Source organism: Ostrinia nubilalis, chromosome Z, assembly GCF_963855985.1.
Source record: "Ostrinia nubilalis chromosome Z, ilOstNubi1.1, whole genome shotgun sequence".
NCBI lineage: Eukaryota > Metazoa > Arthropoda > Insecta > Lepidoptera > Crambidae > Ostrinia > Ostrinia nubilalis.
Window position 1 is genome coordinate 19,502,286 of NC_087119.1, and position 20,212 is coordinate 19,522,497.

The 20,212-nt window shown below is 37.6% G+C and overlaps 1 protein-coding gene across 1 annotated transcript in view; it reads left to right on the forward strand.

Annotated features, from left to right (window-relative positions):
* The window catches only part of LOC135086781 (paramyosin-like), a 74,715-nt gene that overhangs the window by 29,557 nt on the left and 24,946 nt on the right, over positions 1-20,212 (forward strand). Inside the window, exons 7-18 of the mRNA XM_063981572.1 lie at positions 6,361-6,476; positions 6,579-6,664; positions 7,044-7,188; positions 7,560-7,622; positions 7,714-7,785; positions 8,078-8,200; positions 11,126-11,161; positions 12,258-12,308; positions 12,390-12,470; positions 17,906-18,187; positions 18,402-18,512; positions 18,626-18,778. Coding sequence (XP_063837642.1) covers positions 6,361-6,476; positions 6,579-6,664; positions 7,044-7,188; positions 7,560-7,622; positions 7,714-7,785; positions 8,078-8,200; positions 11,126-11,161; positions 12,258-12,308; positions 12,390-12,470; positions 17,906-18,187; positions 18,402-18,512; positions 18,626-18,778 — 1,319 coding nt within the window. The remainder of the gene's footprint in view (positions 1-6,360; positions 6,477-6,578; positions 6,665-7,043; positions 7,189-7,559; positions 7,623-7,713; positions 7,786-8,077; positions 8,201-11,125; positions 11,162-12,257; positions 12,309-12,389; positions 12,471-17,905; positions 18,188-18,401; positions 18,513-18,625; positions 18,779-20,212) is intronic.

Genomic DNA, 20,212 nt, shown 5'->3' on the forward strand with positions numbered 1-20,212 from the left:
AATATGGTCCAGAACCCTTTTGTGGCATTTCCAAAAGTCTCGACCCTGGAGAACATCTATTTAAACAAATCCTTTAAGGCATGGTCAGACACGCCAGGATTAACTCATTCCAAAGCTCTCATAAAAGCCTATGACCGAAAATGCTCTAAGCAGATCATAGGACTGAGTAGGATCAAAATGCGCATCTTAGTTGGAGCCCTCACTGGACACTGCAGCTTGAACAAGCACTTGTCCACTATGGGACTGTCCGAATCAAGAACGCGCAGGATGTGCCAAGAGGCAGATGAAACGCCACTACACATTCTCACGGCTGCGGACCTTTGATGCGCAAGCGGAGCTTACACCTGGGCAAACACATCCTAAGCCCACAAGATGTAAAACATATCGCCCCCCAAAAGATACTGCAATTCCTAATGGATGCAGGACTCGGAGATGAACTGTAAGGAAAATAGCGGCGATCACAATAGATCGGTACCGATCGCAGTAATACTAGGACTTTATTGAACTAGAATAGCCGCTCAACACAATTAAAAAATAGTTCTGCGTTCGTAACACAAATTAGTACAGTATAGGAGAGGAATAAATTGCAAATAGTTGGTACAGTATCAGTATCGGCGCGCCGACAGCTGGTCGTCGGCGGCGGCGGCGTGAAAAAATTCGCGGCGGCGGCGGCGCGCCGGCGTGGCGCCCACCTCTAGTATGTACACACGTTCATTATAAACCAAAATCCGACGAAAAAATCAGGCCGTAGTCCATCAAAAAAACGGATGTTTAACGAAGGTGAAATGGCTGTCTTAATTACCTCACTGTCGAAACACAAAAATGCTGTTAAAGTAAAGATTGTTTTAGGCCTAGTCATCAACGTGTCTCATGAACGTGTTGATCTGTTAGAGGCGAGCCGACGATCAATTACACTGTAAAACCAGCCTAAGCGTTTTTTTTCTACATTATAATAAACATAAGATCACTGTTGGATCCATCGGTCCTATAAAAAAGTTACCCGATCGTCAGCTGTTTTTTGCATAAAACATTGGGATGCGTATTAAAAAAAAATCAATTTAGAATCGATTAATTAAATCGCGTCATCCGCTTAATTCAATCATACAATAATTTTTCTGTATAAAAAAGTTGTTTCGTTACTTAAAATATAATTAAAAATAATTTCTATGGAGGACAGATACCAATTAGCGTTTCTGCACATCACCCTCTCTCAGAGGCAACTTTCTTCATTTATACCTACAAAAATTTTAATGAAACACTTATTTTTCATATCTTAAAACTACGAATGCTATTTAAAATTTTGCCAAAACTTTCATCGGGCCAAACTTTTTTTATGGCAGCAGGGAAACCTAAAAAATTAATTTAAATAAGTTTCAGAAATAAAAATAAGTTTCAGATTCCTATTTTTTGTGCAGTCCACTACATACACATTCTTGTACTTTTCCTTAATAGTATGAACTAGCTGGTGAAGTGGTAATAAAGATTAATATTGATGTTGATAAGTAGGTAATAAATATTTATCAGAAAGCGGTAGATCATAATAATATTAGATAGTAAACGATTACTAATTGGAGATTACTTAAATTATAATAACTCGTAAATATTTGATAATGTCACTGCGTTGTCTTATTAACATGTTCATACAATTTTATGTCACCTGTTTAATAATCTACTGAAAATATTGGTTTATCAATAACGAACGTTGTCACAAGCTGGATGAAAACCGCAATATACATTTCATTGGTAAATATTATGGCAGTAGTGGGTAAATAGTTATTTTGATTTTGCATTTACAGTGTTAAATTGCGTGTTTGAAAGTTCGTTAATATTTTATAACACTAGGGGCTCGTACGAGTTTCATGAGAATTGTTACGGCTTCATATAGTGTTATAGCTGTCGTATTTCCTTAAGTTGGTTTACTTTAACTTGTTGAGTTAGGAGTTTAGCTAATTCCTGACCGATTTAACTTGTAATTGTATACAATGCTGAAACTTTTGCGTTGTTGGACACGGATGAAGAAGAAATAGATCGCATAATCATAGGGCTGAAGAACAACTGTGCGGCTGGATGGGATAATATAAACAATACAATTTTAAAACGTTTCAGGCATATTTTGGTACCTCCCCTTACTTATATTTTTCGCATATGTCTAGCGGAGGGAGTTTTCCCTAAATGTCTGAAAAAAGCTGTAGTAATCCCCATACATAAAAATGGCAGTAAAGTTTTGGTGAACAACTATAGACCAATATCGTTACTCCCGTCGATATCCAAAATCCTAGAAAAGCTTATCAACAATAGATTGGTAAACTACCTAGAAACTCACAAGTTACTCTCAACCCAGCAATTTGGCTTCAGAACCAAGCGCTCCACTTCCGATGCAGTTCACAGTCTGACTGAATATGTAACTGAGGAACTTGGTAAAGGCAACAAAACCCTGGGAGTCTTCCTTGACCTAGCCAAAGCATTCGATACTGTATCTGTTCCCATACTCTTAACCAAAATGGAGGCAATGGGCATAAGAGGCACACAGCTAAAACTCTTCGAGGACTATTTAAACGACAGATACCAGTGCGTTAGGATAGGAAATATCACAAGTCATGAAGAGAGATGCTCTGGATTTGGTGTTCCCCAGGGAAGTATCCTGGGCCCTACCCTGTTCCTGATCTACATTAATGACTTGTGCAACCTCAACATAGGTCATGGTAAACTTGTATCATACGCCGACGACACAGCGCTATTGTTCACAGCCAAAACCAGCGCGGAGCTTTATGAGACTGCACAGCTAGGTTTTAACATTGTAACTAACTGGCTTCACTGCAATTTACTAACACTAAACGCTGACAAGACTAAATTCATACACTTTTCTATGCGCAGCCGACACGAAAATTCAAAGAATGCTTACCTTTATGCACACCAATGTCAAACCCCGCCTACCACCACATGTATGTGCCCCACCATCCATGAAACTAACAACCTAAAATATCTCGGGATCATAATTGACGGGACACTCTCCTTCAGACCTCACATAGAAAATTTAGTTCAAAGGGTACGCAAATTAATATATGTCTTCAAAAAACTTCGAACAATAGCAGACAAAAAACTGATCACAAAAGTGTATTTATCGCTCTGCCAATCTATTATCCAGTACTGTATTACTTCCTGGGGTGGAGCACATAAGACTATATTAATTCCACTTGAACGAGCTCAGAGAGCCATCTTGAAAGTCGCGAATTCTCTTCCCTTTTTCTACCCTACCCACCTACTATATAAGGTGTTATTTTTTGTACTGATCATACTTTACCAACGCATCTAATAAAATCATACAAATACAACCCAAGTGTTTTTAAAAAAAAATTCAGGCTAGTTTTTGTTTTTACTTTTCCTAACAAAAAAAGATATTATTTTTACAACCATCCTGTCTTCACTCACTGCCTCTCTCTCTTTCTTTACTCATTTCATTCATACGAGTACGAACAATGGCCGCGCGCATTCATTCAACGTTCACACACATAAAGGTTAGATTACACTAAACCTACGTTACAAAAAATTATCACTCGTGAGTATGTACGATGTTACGTCATGTTAATAGGTACTACGCGCTGGGAGAAACAAAATCTAGCTACATAAGTAGGTAAATAAGTGTATTTTCATTAGTGTAATAGCGGGGGACTTTTCCAACGAACCGAGGCGAATCATCCGCGTTAAACTAGAAATTTAAAAAAGGATAGAAATTGGAATTCAATATCTACGGTTTCGTAATGCCTACGCAATTTATTTAGAGACGTAATAAAAAATTGATAGGTACATACCTATTACTACTTCGCTTCGCTTCAGTGGAAATGCACCCTAATATTGAATATGAATAGGTGTTGTAAATAAAACTCACTGATCAATTTTCCTGGTTTTAATTCCTAAATTATGATTTGCCATCACACTTTAGATTCATTGATTTTACTTATTCACACATTTACCTATTTTGAATGTTGTTATTTAAAGTTCCTAGGTTATTATTACACTAATCACAATACATTTTGAACGTCAAGCCTTTGTTGAATGTTCACGTAAACACTGTCTTGCACTGTCTAATCTAGCCACGATCGAATTGAGGTAATGCTTTCGGGCTGCACACTTGCTTGCTGTTCACTAGACACCACGTCGGATGTTGTATTCACAATTCGCGCACTAACTTTTTTACGGAAAAAGTCCCTTTCGCGTAAACAAGCACTCATCTGTCCAAATCACACTGTAGGTATGTACCTAGGTAGACTTCCGCAATAACCATCGATAGAACTAGGTCGCGGTCGTGGCCCTCTGGCAACAACTCCTTGATAAGGCATTCCGTATTTTTACGCAAAAGCCGCCGTCTGCGGCGCTCGCATCTGGGTACCGCCAGCACTGTGCCGGTGATTGAAATTGAAATCCAGAACTTCGTCCTCGAAGCGCACGGAATCTCGTCAAGTCAGGATACGGCTGCGCTCCCTGAAGCGCTGCGCGGCTCCAAACAAGCAAGGTATGAAGGTTTTCGACTCGTCAATGTTTCTCGTCGGCCAGTTAGTGTGCCCGAAACATAATTTCACCTGCGTTTTGTTATTGATCAAGCGCGGCATTGTAATAAATCACACATACACTGCAATACGTTTGGGCGCATTGGACGGACTGGGACGATTATTTATGTTGTTGCGCTCCCGCATGCCGATCGGCGGCTCGGCGCGGGCTGTGGGCGCGGAGCGACTGGCAGCGATATCAATATGGCCGACTCACGCGGCGCGGCACGTGGCAGCGGTCGTTGCCCTCGGCCGGCTACTACGATAGTGCGTACAAACGAATACTCACCGCGCTCAAAGGATGATTTATTTTTTATTTTTTTCGAAACATTCTTTGTCGTTTTACTCGAAAACTAGCCTGAATTTTTTTTTAAAAACACTTGGGTTGTATTTGTATGATTTTATTAGATGCGTTGGTAAAGTATGATCAGTACAAAAAATAACACCTTATATAGTTCCTGCAATGTGTTAACTGTCCGCCAATTATACATAATGCACACATTACTTAAACAACACACCTCGCACTTTTATGTTGCTGACACCACTAATAAAAGACGGAAAGACATAGTCTGCACTTCGCAATCCATCTCCAAATTTATTTATACAAATAGATTTTTTACTTTCCTCGGTCCGTTTCTGTACAATAAATTAAATAAGACTCTTAACATATATGCCCTAAATTTATATAACTGTAAAATAGCCGTATTTAAGTATCTTCAATGTTTGACATATGACTTAACCGAGGAGCTACTTGTAGTACCTATGTAATCTAAGTTTTAACCTAAGTATTCTTAAAAATTTTATATAATATAGCAAATTGTTAATTTATTTAATTATTACTTAATTACTATTTTACGTGTGAGCTTTTTTCGCCTGAAACACAGGTTTTTAACCTAGCTCAGGCTACAAAAGACTATTGAACTATATGTAAACTCTAGCATAATAAGTTCTTATAATGTTCTTATTTTAATGAATAAATTATTATTATTATTATCTCTTTATTCAATTTCCTTCTTATTTTTAATATTTTTTTTACAATGTAAATTATAACAAAAAAACTAAAAATACATTATTATTATTATTATTATATTATAAAGGGAAGCATTGAGATCTTGCTTTAACCGTATTTGGCCTGAGAGACCAGTCCTTTACACCCCGTTTGCGAGATGCGAACGGAAATTCAAGCAAAGCATTCAAAGCTAAAGTATACTTGGAAGTCAGGTGCATCCATTCCAATTTCCAATATTCGTGCCAGTTACCTTATCCATCTATAATGTTTTCACTCCTGAATAAATGTTGATGAATTTTGGAATAAGTTAAGGTAATTATGAGCGCTTTAAACGCTATTTTGATATAGCAAAAATAAATGTTATGGGCTTTGTAATAGGGGATGGAAGTTTGTATAGGTAACCCGTTATTCTCATTTTAATGGTTTAGAAAGTATATTTATCCGGTGAAAGTGTGTGCTGCAAAGACTTTCTATATGACCCGTCAGCTCGTTTGCCTCCTGTCACATAGAAAAAACAAATAGATCGAAATCAACGTGGGATACGAGGGCCTTGTCAAAGATAAAAGCTTTTGAATGAATTTTTCCTTACAAATTACTTCTTTCGTAAACACAAAAAAGTGGTGCTCTACCACTTGCACAACGGCTTAATATAATCAATTAGCGAGCATTATATGTGCTTTCTGTTTCTTCTTTCACATACCCACAACACTAACACGAGATGAAATGAACCACCCATTATTTTCAACCTGCTCGAGATGATCGGCGAGCATCCGTTTTATGAGAATAATTTAGTTCTTTCTCTTACAGAACCACCTCTCTACCACGAGATGAAAATGAACCACCCCACCGTGCTCCTAGCCGGAGGACGTTCCTCCGAGCCTCCTGGAGTCGTGGTCTGCGACCCTCCCGTCCGAAGCAAATCCGTACGTCCCATATCCTGTACCAAACGCAAATAACAAATTCAAAATTGTCAGCATAAAGATTGAAAAATATACACTTGTAACGGAAAACGTGTTTTCTTTAAGGAAATTGACCTGACGAGGAGGCTGAGTGAAAGCTACGATATGCAGGAGAAGTTGGTGGCAGATAACGCTGACTTGGAGGTCAAGAGGTTAACTACTCCTTTTCTTAAATACCTGCGTACTTCATTCATTTTGATTGTAGGTAAACTATTTTTTTAGGGCAAAAACGCTTTATGTAAATTAAAAAAATATCGCAGCCCTTATTTTCCCCGCTCTCTGAATTTTATTTCCGAAAAGAGGTTTGTTTTAATTTTGAGCGCATTACTGGCAGTCGTTGACAGCCGCTGATTTTAAACATCGAAGACATTTTCAATAATATGTCAATCACATTCGGAACAAAACCCAAACTCGCCACGCACTTTGTGCGTCCGTAGAAAAGAAATACAATAAAAATTATGTTTTTGTAAGGAACGGGAAGAAAAACGATGGATAAACCAAGGTTAGTGCATGTTTTGTGTATCTTTTTAGGTATATCTTGTACAAGGAATTGATGACCAAAGACCAGAACTTGGAGACTTGTAGAGCTCAAATCAAGAGACTCCAGGGTGAACTGAAGATGATGAGTAAAGAAAACGCGGTGCTACATGAAAAGTTGAGCAGAAATAGCCCTGAGGTACCGTAAACTGGTTGGTCATGCGTGTAGTTAAATTCACCGAAAGTAACCGGATTTATTAAACAATGCGGTACAGAATCTGTGTCAATTAATTGTGATCCGGTAAAACCACTTCGTTGATTCGTTATTTTTTATGTGAAAGTTAATTGGTATTGTCAGTTATTAATTAATTTCACAATATGAGCGTAGGGTGCGCTTGTGGCGACGAAGGTATTCTCTGAATGAGAAATGCATTTTCATTTTGCTTGCTGTCGTTTTTGTGGTTGACAAAAGCCTTTTATTACTGATATAGAGTATTATAACTTGCTTGCACTTTAACTTTTGGCCGTCAAATATTGTATAGAAGATTGATAACTTATTTATATTTTTAGGGCGATGCGACTGCGATGAATCAAGAGACAATCAGCCAAAAAGAAAGCGAAGTTTGTGCTCAGGTTGGAAATAATTATTGTATTTTTTTTGTGGTTTTACTGTTTATCTAGCTTATTAGAGGTTATAAAGGGTTTGGTACTATACTTGTTTTAGCTGGAGAAAAACTTGGAAGCTGAAGAACTTATCGTTAAATTGGAGAAATATAAAACCTCAACCGTCGAACTTGTAAGTCATGTACCTATAATATTTTAATTATGATTTGAATTTCAGTATTAGTAGGTTAAAATAAATAGAAGCATATTTAATCTTGGATTGATTGATTCTAAGTAAGAGGTTCAAAAAATGTGGATCAATTCGATCTAAGAGCGCCTTCACGTTGCAAGTTGTGCGGCAGCAGCGCGGCCGTCGCATGACTGCAGGCAGAGTATGAAATTACGAGTCGCGCGACAGTTGCGTTGCTAAAGTTGCCTAAATGTGAAGGCACTTTAAGGTTACAACTGTCGTATTATTATCGCAGGAGAAGCATCTCGGGGAATTGGAAGTGGAAGTTCGGCACATCCGAGTCGAGATGGACACCGTGAAGGGCGCGGGCGGCGCCTGTCGCGGGGGCGGCGGCGCTAACACTTGCTTCGAACAGCCGGTAACTTTAAATTATTCATTAAAAGACTCTAAAAATAGCTCAAATTTTAACCCAAGCGACAGCGCACACTGGGCGACAAATCGCGGCGACAGGCGAGGCGACTAAACGCCGCGACTTGTCAATTTCATTTAACAGCTTGTCGGGCCTCTCTCAATAAAAAAAATCTAACTGTATTTTCATACCATAAAGTTCAACTTAACTTTTCCAGCTAATATTTTTGGAATTCACCTTTACCCATATTGATGAACCTACAATACATACTCATTCTCACGTTAAGGCGATCATCCCAATACATATCCGTACCAAACCAACCACCCTCTATTCCCCTATAGGTAATTGTTCTAATACCACAGAATAATAATAAGTAGGTACAGAAGTTTTACTTCGCGAAGGTATTTAAAAAAATGTATGCTCAATGTCCTTAACAATATGGTGTAATTTAGCCTGTCTCAAGAGTCAAGCACCATTTTCAACCGACTTCAAAAAAGGAGGAGGTTCTCAATTCGACCCGTATGTTTTTTTTTTTTCTATGTTTGTTACGCGATAACTCCGCCAATTATGAACCGATTTGAACAAATCTTTTTTCGGCGTATAGGTAATACCTCAAGGGTGGTCCCATTTAAATTTAATAATAGAAAAAACAACCCCCAAGGGTGGAAAATTGGGGATGAACTTTTTTATACGCAATATCTCCGCCGATTATAAATCAATTTGATCGATTATTTTTTTGTTGAATAGGTATTATCAAAAGGGTGGTTTCATGCGAATTTGAAGAAAATAATTCACCCCCAAGGGTGGAAAATTGGGGATGAACTTTTTTATACGCAATATCTCCGCCGATTATGAACCAATTTGAACGATTATTTTTTTGTTGAATAGGTATTATCAAAAGGGTGGTTTCATGCGAATTTGAAGAAAATATTTCACCCCCAAGGGTAGAACTTTTTTTAATTTTTAGTTTTTTTTTGTGTTCACGCATTTGAAGTCGGTTTTTTTTTTTAAAGTTAATTATGTTGACAAACGTCAGTGATCGGCACTGCGCCGAAGCTATTGGCTCTGTGCACGATTACAGCGCCAACTAGCGTCCACAACTTTGTGGGCTCTGTCACATTGACATTTAGGTCGTATATTTGTGAAAAAATATCGAAATGAAAAAATAACAAATATTTTCAACTAATAAATTGTTGTGATACCACGATTTGGGTGGAAAAAAGGTTTTGAAATAATTTTGGTCATTCAAATCAAATGAGGTAAGTCCAAAAAGTGTGTTTAATTTTGATTGTGTCAGGGTTTGTTTACTTTATTTATAGTTGTAGTTTTACAGTAAAACAAAAAGAAAAAGTTACTTTAACGGTTTCATTATATGTATAACAGTAAATATATTTAAATGTTCCTGTATCACTAGTAATAAATTAAATATCGTTTTCAGATCGAAATGAGTATTGTTTTGAAGACCGGGTTTGTGAGTTTTACAATATCAAATTCCAACCACAAACCGTATTTAAAGGAAAGTTGTTGGTATTGGCTGGACAAGTCCGAGATGTAGAAGAATTAAGAACAAAACAAGGGCAGAGTTCAATAATTCACGCTCTCATCATAAGGCAAACATCTGTGCACAACAACTACTGTGACTCATTTTTGTACTACCACGTTGTATAGTCTAGTTATTTCCAAATTGTAAACGGCTATTGAACCAGCCCTATCGAAAAACAGTCCACTCTTTTATTTAATTTCCCAGTAGGACCCTATTCATGCGATTAATTAATGATATTAAAATGTATTATGTAGAATCGCTTTGCCATTGACAGATACAACTGATGACAGAGCTTACATTATTTCTACTTTTGACCACCATGAGCGCTGCGATCGATTATGTTACCCCCACCTAGTACTTCGCACCCAGCGAATAGGGCTGACTTCGGTAAAATGATGTGACGTGAGGTGCCAAACTGCGGAAAATGGCGGAGGAAATACATGATTTAGCATGAATTATCATGAATAATATTAACCACTTGTTTACCTCTCAGTGTCTTGAGGCAACTTAAAAAAGTACATTCTGTGTTTTTATTATTATTTAGGCAGTTAAATACTGCACAGTATTTAGTACACCATTTTCTTTATTTTCTTCCATCATACACAACACGCGTCAACACACGCGTGCGGTGCGTGAGTCAATGTTCGCTCGTATGTGAGGCCTTGTCGAATAGTATCCTGTAGGTGGGCCATCATGCGTGTTTTGTTTTCGATGTAAACTCGCGGAGATGAACAGGCCTGCTAATACTTACTATCCTAAGGACATTTTAATTCTATTTTTTATTTAAGCTATCGTTTCCGTTGCGTTTCTCGTCTCGTAGTTGGCATGTGGATTTCCTATTGGACTTGATTCTTTATTGATTTTTATCCACCAACCATATCTTTTCATTCCTGATCCTGCCCGTTCCCGTCACCACACACGGTCTACTTTAGCATTTCAATTTCCGCCGCGCGCATTGATCTCAGCGCGGCGACAGCGGTTGCTGTCATATTACCGCAGCTAGACAGCGCTGCATACTAAGGCTAAGAACTCACCGGGATAATGCTGCGAATACCCGCTTTTATGTAGATTTCAAATCTATATACATTATACATTTAAAAGTAAGAAGATGCCATAGCTGCGGAAAACTGCCTCTAAGAGGAAGATTGCGATATTAATATGACGTGGAAACTCGGGCTAAATTAAATTACATGACTCATAAGTTCTATTTATACATTACAAAATTCGCCACATGAGTTCTTACTTGCTTTATGAATCTACCATGTCTTTCGGCATGGTTGAAGTGTCTAATAGCACCTATAAAAGCACACAGAGTTGTGAAAACCTAGACTTAATAGGATGTAATGTAAATATTAATTTAAGTCGTTTAACTACTCAATATTTTGTTTTAGGCTGGAGGACCTCCCGTACCGCCTATGTCCCGAGCTGTGAGTACCCTTCTTATAAAAAAGAATTTGCATTTTCTTAGTAACTAAAATGTTCTGGCTTTTCATTTTACATCTTTGAACTACTGTGATTGTTATTGAATATGAACATTTTAAAGTTAGTTGATGTTGTGTCCTGTGTGTCCAAAAACAGGGCGAAAAGTAATTTAAAAAGGAAAAACTCATTCAAAAGATAGTTCATGTGAAAAATATACATGTTTCAGCAATTAAATGCCATATCAGCAACAAATTATCAGTCCTTTTGAAATGTATTTTACATTCATACATAATAAATGCAGATGTATGGATCGTTATTCTAAATGAAGTTTTCGAGTGGTTTCACTGGAATCGCATTACATTTTTCGTTTATTTTTGCCCGAAATGGGATACGTTTTATTTCAAGAATGAAAGTAATTAATGGTAAATTAAATCAAACATTACTTCGGATGCGGAATGGAGTTCTTTTTAACAAGAAACTCGGGGAAAGGTTCGGGATAATTCTCGATAATTACAGTTTGTTATACGAGGCAGTGTTGTCACGCGACGACCATTGTGGGCCCGAAGGAACCAAGAAACCTGATATTCCTCCCACAGTGTTCCATTATTCTTTGTTATCACGGCGGAGTACCACAATGAGCTGTCACTCCACACCTTTGGCCTTTAAGATCTTCGACTGAATAGATGTTTACTGTAACATTCAAACATTATCAAAATCGAATGGAAAACACACCCATTTAAGGTATTTGAATCAATGAACAATATTTCGAATTGATAGAGAAAAGGGTAAAATTTTCCTCATACCAGAGCATTCGAGTTAAATACAGACAAAAAAAGACGCAGATAAAGTAGACGCAATCAAAACCAGACAAAATTGGATATTGCGATGTTATTTTTGACAGTAATACGAAACGCCCTTAGTCGTTTGATGAACATATTACTTTGAGTCTAGATCCTATGGAGAGTTGAAAAAAGCGGGTTGTTTGCTTTTGCGTTGTACACCCAAGAGAAATATTGGGGTTTCTGTTTACAATATTTCCGCGATCTCGGAGCTCCGTTTCATTTGAGAGCGTAAAGTTTTTACTAGGTTGTTTTTTTCCAGTGCGGCGTTTGCCCCCCGTGTCCTGCACCATGCAATCCAAACGCCCCGCCGGTAATAATTTTATATCTCCGTTTATTTTACCTTTGTGAACAGCAATGAAATACAATAATGTCGTTTAATTAAAATCTTCAGACTCCAGCTGAGAGAGAAGTTCAAAGGCTTACAATACAACTAAGACAAACGGAAGAAAACTTCAAGACTAAAGTCACTGAGGTAAGAATTACAAATTAAGATATTCCTTTCAGTGTAAGTTTCTTTTCACTAGAGACTTTCTGAATAATGAAATATTGTAGGTATTCATTGTTTACCTGCCCCTACTATTTTCTCGAATTTACCACAATCTTAGTGCTATGATAATTTGGGTAGGAATATAAAGTACACACGCCCACATCTGTTAACTATTCATTTGTCGGCCGTTTGGTGTAGTGGTTCGAAACGGACTACTATTCCGGGGGTAGCGGGTTCGATTCCCGCACAGTACAAACATTTGTGTGCATGAGCATATTTGTTTGTATTGGACTGGGTGTTTTCTATGTATAATATGTATGTATTTACAAAAAAAAATATATAAGTATGTTTATATCCGTTGTCTAGTACCCATAGTACAAGCTTTGCTTAGTTTGGGACTAGAAGCGCAGTGTAAAATGTCCAAGAATATTTATTTATTATTATATTATTTTTTCCGTTTTTGCTCTCGCTCTAATCAAATGGCGATTCTTTGCGATAGAACGAGATGACATGACTTTCAATGGGCAGTTAACACTGTTGGCGATAGTACTTTTTGTTCAAAATACGAAAAAAATTTACGGTTCGTGGTTTTAAAAATAAATGTTGAAACATTTTCCTCTGTAAAGGATGATGGGCACAAATGTATGGAAAGTGGTACCCGCTCCAATAGCCATAACCAATATATATTTTAAAAGGCCTTTAGATGTAGGAAAATGTCTGCTATGGGGCCAGATCTAATTCACGTTTTGAAAGCAGTAATTCCACTAAGTATTATAATGAAAGTATAACACAATCATCCATGTATACGAGTATGTATTATGACTACAATCTATTAATATAACTAAAAGAAGCATTGAAAAGGAAAGGATTATACCTACGATGAACTACCCAAGCTATTAGACCTTTATTCGCTTTCATCATCATCATCGTGATCATTTTAGCCATAGGACGTCCAGTTGAACATAGGCCTCCCCCAATGATTTCCACAATGGTCGGTTGATGGCGGCCTGCATCCAGCGCCTTCCCGCTACCTTTGTGAGGTCATCGGTCCATTTTGTGGGTGGACTTGTTGGGTCTTGTGGGTTTATTCGCTTTAGCAACCCATAATAAAACCCTTAAGAAGTAATAAAACTTTAACCCCTCTATTAATAAAAGTTACACCCTAGTTGAACTCTGGCTTAAATTGTCATTTGGTATGGAAATGTCATTTTAATCCAAGGTTCTTCCTAAGTGTAACTTTTTATTAATAAGGGGGTAGTACTTCTTTAAATAAAAATATTTATTTAACAATCATCCCCATCAATAATTATAGAGTTAAGGAAGGATGCTGGAACAGTAAACCCTTCCTGACTCGCATAACCTAAGTACCATACGATGGACACGTAATGATACTTCTTCTTTTTCTTCCTCGGTCTCTTCCTCCCTCACTGATGAGGATCGCGACCACATATAGTGTTCCTCAACAGACTGCGGTCATAAGCTGTGTGGATCGCACGATGCAAACTCCCGCCCACCGTCTTCCTCACCGCGTCCGACCATCTCGTCGGTGCCCTGCCCCGAGCGCGTCCCCCTTCATACTGTATGATACTTAGGTTACACAAAAAGTATCTTTATCTTCGAACGCAACCAGATCTGAGGCTGGTGGCCATAGTAAATGTTGTTCGTCTTGGTAAGACCTTTCAAATGACACTACAAACATTACTATTGGAGCCGGGTACCATTCTGCAAAAAAGTATGTATATCTTCGTACACAACCAGATCTGAGGCTGGTGGTCATAGTAAAAGTTGTTCATCTTGGTAAGACCTTTCAAACGACACTAGACTCATATCTATTGGAGCCGGGTACCATTTTGCCCATTGTCCTTTATGTTACCAATAGATTTAAAAGTATTTGAGCAGAAATTATACACCGTGTTACTTTGCATTCTTGCCATATTCACAGAGATAAAAGTAGGGAACAATACCTATTATTTAAGATAAACAAGAGACTCCCATTAAGAAAGTACACTAAGATTTTGGTAAATTTGGTTTTTCAGTACAAATTGGAATAAACCAATTTTGTCTCGCACGTTCTACAGGTGCAAGTGGAATAAACCTAGTGGGCGTGGCCTAGTTCTTAATAATCTGATGTTTTATGGCTCTGGGTACCAGCCTTTTTATCCAGTCATAATAATTATTTTAAAATACTCTTCAGTTGATTTCAGATTTTCCTTTCTACTTTACGGGCTTAGGACCGTCAAAAACACGTAATAATTATTAGGGTTTTAATTAATTTATAACATTGTACCCTGTTTTTACAAATTAATAAATTAAGTATGAAATGAAATCACCTTATTCACAATTAATTTTATTTATTTATAAGTTCCTACTTACAAAGTTTACGTACTGCGAAGCAAGTGTTCAAAGTGTCCTCCGTTCTGATGAAGGCACAGTCTAGCACGACGAAGCGTAGGTTTTTCGCTTTAGTTTTCGCAACACATAAACTTTTTGTCTCACAGTTTCACTAAAACAATCCTTTCATGTAACGCGTTTACACTGTTTAACTCTTCTGCGCATACTACCAGTCATTTCAAGTCACTCCAAAAATCCATTGGTGTCAGGTCCGAGGATCGTGGTGGCCAAGCTACTGGACCCCTCGTCCAATCCACTGTTCACCAAACGTATTATTCGCGCATTTGACGTCCTTATTGTGGGGGAGCACCATCCTGCTGGTAGTAGAGCATTTGGTGTAACGCTAAGGGTACGTCATCAAGCATTTCGTCTAAGACGTCTTGCAGACACTCCAAGCACCATTTTGATTACATTATTCGTTGTTTGAATACACTTCAATCATTTTTGTATTATTTATAACGTGATTTGTGATCGATGGATTTCTCAGTTATTTACATTGAAGTAATATTACTACGTATAGAACAGACATCGCGAACAAAATATGTACAGTGCGGGGTGCGGGGCGGGAATTTGACGGACAGCTGTCAGTCAAATCCATGACTATCAAGTTTCATAATTTATGGCGATAAAATCTGCACCAGAAAATGTCGTACTTCATTGATAGGATTGCACGAATAGTGACGTTCCTGCGGTCGCGACATTGTGAATCGATTGTGAAAATAAACAGATCGGCTAAATTGTGTTAAATTTTCATGGTGCTCAATAGCAAAAAGGTTCAGCTACTTACATTATTTTCTTTTATTATATTGTGCGTTTCCTGTAATGTAATCTAAGCTCCCCTCCCTTAGACTAAAATTAGCCCTCCTAGACAAGTGACAAAAATCACTTCGCTCTGCCGTTTTTTGGTGTTAGTTACTTCACTCTGTGATGCGATTTTAAAATTACAACTGGCGATTCCGAATTCACAACTGAGGGGACTGAGGCTAACCGTGTTACTTGTGCTACAAGTGCGTATGGGCTTCATACTGATGCTTAGGCCTTTAATTATTTTTCTTCCCGATTAAAATCTAATGTAATCGATAATCGCCTTGAGAATCGTTAACTGGTATTTTCTAATTCGATAAAAAAAATACCCATCTCTAGTTTAAAACTGTCATCCAACAGCGCACGAAATATTATGAGTTATAGATAATGATACCATTACAGAGGCGACACTTCGTTTACGTTTAGTTTCTGCCTATTGAATTGGATACTGTAAGGAAACATCGTCATCATCATTTTAGCTACTGGACGTCCACTGCTGAACAAAGGCCTCCTCTAATGATTTCCACATCGCCCAGTTGATAGTGGCCTGCACCCAGCGTCTTCCTGCTATCTTCAGTCAGTCCATCTTGAGATTTTAGAAAAATTCCCAATCGTCACGGTAGGAACAAAGCTAGGGATGACCCACGCCGTCACTCCAGAATTGTCATTCAGAAAGTCATTGGTTTCTATTGTTAACTATCTAAGTGGTTGAGTACACGTATAATAGCAGTGAGGTAGAAGTTACGGGACTATTCCCACCTCTCCTTTTCACCGCTGCATCTCCTGTGTAGCTAGCACCTAGACTAGTTGATTTAAAGCCAAGGTATATCAGTTTTTAGGTAATGACTTAGTGCATCTAAAAATGTAACACTTTCTAGTTTTTTGTAACATTGAAAAATCTAAAAAGAAGCATCATTTTTTTACGTTCAAGTGTTTCTAAGAAATTTAAATGGAAGCTTTTGATGACAACGTATTGCTTACTTTTTCAGCTGTCGAACGAATCACTTTTATACTCATAGGTCCTGTACATCGGTAGATTTGGTAAATAAGTGAATCCATCCGGACTCAGAAACTAAAAAAATTAAAATAGCTGTAATTTTTTAATACTGGATTTGTCGATTAAATTGATCATATTACTGCGCCCTAACGGGTCGGACACTGGTGACCAGACACACTGTACAATTATTATAATTTTAGCCTATCTCGTGAGCTAGGTGTCAATAATTAGGGTGATTTACTAACTAACCAGTCGCATACGAACAACAGCAGTGAGATTCAAACAAGTTTGATCCATGATACCGCACGACTATTTGTGTGAGCCCACCCGTAACCCAAGCTTATTTAGCTTAACACAAGGGGCTGGACGGGACTATTAGTAATTTGTGCAATACAAAGTGCTTATAATCTTTAAAAAAATCTTTTTATTGCTGTATTTAACCTTCCTTTCGTATACTAATTTATGCGTCAGTGTCAAGTCTGCGATTTTTATTCTTTGAAATTTTCGTAAAATGGCTGCCGCCGCGGTGACGCCTTGTAATTAACAAATTAAAATTAAATTAGTGTTTTAAAGTGCATAAATGTACAACTTAATGGTAAAAAGTCATTCCTTGATTTTTACTTAATATCTATCTGGAGTTATTTGAACAGTATTTTCGTCTATAGGATGGCATATTTAAAAAAACAAAACTGCACTCAAGCGTGTTGTCACAGCAACCGCTGAGCACATACTAATTGAATTTCGGTCCATGGACCTATTTGCGTGCCAGAAACAGTCTAGTTGACATGTCTTCTCTAGTACGTAGTACATTATAACTCAATGGTTATTTACAAGTGTCAAAAAGACATTTTAAAGACAATAGATTGCAATAGATATTTAAAAATACAATAAAAAGTAAAAAAGTTTCCATCGCCATCGCCGACAAGTGATGTGCATGCGTTACGATAATTAGTGGTGTGGTGTGTTTAACAGATTGTCGATAAAATAAAATACTCAAGATTAAAAAAAAAAATTTTTCGGGCATTATTTTTTTACGGATTTGTGTTCAGTATCAGTAATATAGTAACCTCTGTAAATATGGCAAGAATGCAAAGTAACACCCTGTATTTAATATTTCATAATTTTAAATCTAGGGAGGTATATTCTACATTTTCGTTGATTGTACGTACACATTGAGGAGGTAAAGAGTTATTGACTGGGATACGATTTTTCAATAACATTTCAACAGTGTGCGATGCTTCGAGCCGAACTGCTAAAGAAGAAGGAAGAACTAGAGAAAGAAAGATGTCAACATCGAGAGGTCCAGAACAAACTTCGCGAGCTCGAGATGAAGTTCGAAGGGCTGGCGACTCACACCAACATGTTGATGGGGACGAAGGAGCAAGCCTTCGAGCAGGAGGTCAACGTGAGAGCCTTGAAGCAGTGCTACAGAGAAGCGAGGGAGGAGATCGACGAGCTAAGGATGCTGATGAAGGAGCAAAACGATCAGTTGCAGGACTACAGGGTCAAAGTAAGTATTCTGTCCAATACTATCCATAAATCACAAGCGATATCTCTCATACACGCCATATTAATAACATCTGATATTGCTTATATTATTATGGAGCAAATATGAGACAGTATTTAAAAACTTTGATTACACAGCTGACATTCTATACAACTTGGTAGACAATTTAATATTGTTTCCGGGAGGAATAGTTATAAGTATTTCTATTCTGTTCTAGTACTTACAAGCTCAGCAACTCGTTGAGGAGCAGCGACGCCAAATGGACATGATGGACATGGACAATACGAGAATAAGCGAACAAATCAATCTTGAGATACAACGGGTTAAGGTTAGCATCTTTTTACTGACGCGCTATTATAAACATAAGACAGTAGGTACCAGACTTTGTGTAATGGCGTTTCATCAAACTTTATTGTATACAAGAAACGTTCCTCTCTGCAGATAAAGTTCCAAGAGAAGCTTCAAGAGTTAGCTCCCATCCCAGACCTGCTGAAAGCAACACAGATGAGGTTGAAAGATGCGCAACAAGCGCAGGCGATCGCTGAGCACAACGCTGAACAGCTGGCCAGGGAGCTGAACTGTGCCAGGGAAAAGGTAGGAACAATCTTGATGAGACGGACATTGATTCTTTTACTTTCGTTCCTAACGTTACGAGACTCTGAATATGCCTCTGTAACCAACGCGTGCATCCTGTGTGGGCGATGGCGATCACTGCGTTTACGTCTGATCGGCATCGTCATCATGCACGCGGGCTACATGCGTTGCTTGGCCGAACCTTTAGGGATGGCAGGAAAACTGTATGAGGCTCCTATCCCAGGTTTGCTGAAGGCAGCATCCTGCTTGAAAAGTTTATGACAAAATAATTTACGATAATGTGCATGTGGATTGAGTGATCCTTGCTTCAATCTTAACAAAAATCGAGGAAGTTTTACTTAAAATATGTTAAAACATTGCGATGAAGTTTAAAAATTTGTTAAACCTAAGATAAAAATGTTATGGCCAATAAATAGGAGCACTCATACCGCACGCTTTAAGAAAACGTCAACATGTTTATTTCAGAAAATAAAGCCTTTCCACTTCTTTTTATAGTATTGAAAAATTGTTAAGAATATGTTAAAACTATTAACAAATTCAGAAATTCCTTGCACGTCCCGTTCCAAAGTTATGACGATTATTTAGGATCACTCACACCGCACACGGGCCGTACGAGTGCTCTTCAAAATAATGACTTTTTATTAATAAATACGTTTTATTTCTGTTGGGAAATGTGTGCAAACTGACGAGCGAATTTGTTAAAGAATAAGTGTGACAAAACTTAAAAGCTGAAGGAAGAAATTAACCTTTATTCTTTCCTCCAATATGCCGTGTGAGTGATCCTTACTTTTACCTCTATCTGCTCATATGTAGTTCGTAGGCAGACTGAGATAGTATCTAAAATTGTTAATTGTTTTTAACAATTATTTGGCATATATTTTGCTTTTATTAAGGTCATAATTTAAGAAATATCAGGCTTAGATGATTCCTAAAGGAAAATGTTGATTAGGGTACGTATGATTTTTTATTTTGTGAGACTGTTCCGATTCGTCGTCGATGGTTGGACTATAAAATACGATAAAATAATATTATTAAATCTCACATGTAAATGAATAAAACAAAGGACAATGTTCGTTCTCCATACATTGTTCGCCTAAAGAACCAACAATTTTGACATATTACTACCCGAAAGCGAAATAATACGATTCTGTGTGTAAGAACAATGATTCCTGATGGACACTTGCCATAAAATTAATGATTAAGAATATTAAATCACAGCGATTTTATAATATGTCGTTTATGACAACATGGCGTCTAATGTATTGTGTGAATGTATGAACACCGATTCGCGAAAAATGTTTTGTATTGTCGTCACGCCGAGTCGCAGCCAAATAGTATAAAATAATAGAACAAGTTTTAGAAATACAACTCGGCATTCCACTTTTACAATATGCCCACATATTGCACGTAAATAAACAACATGAATCGTAGGTT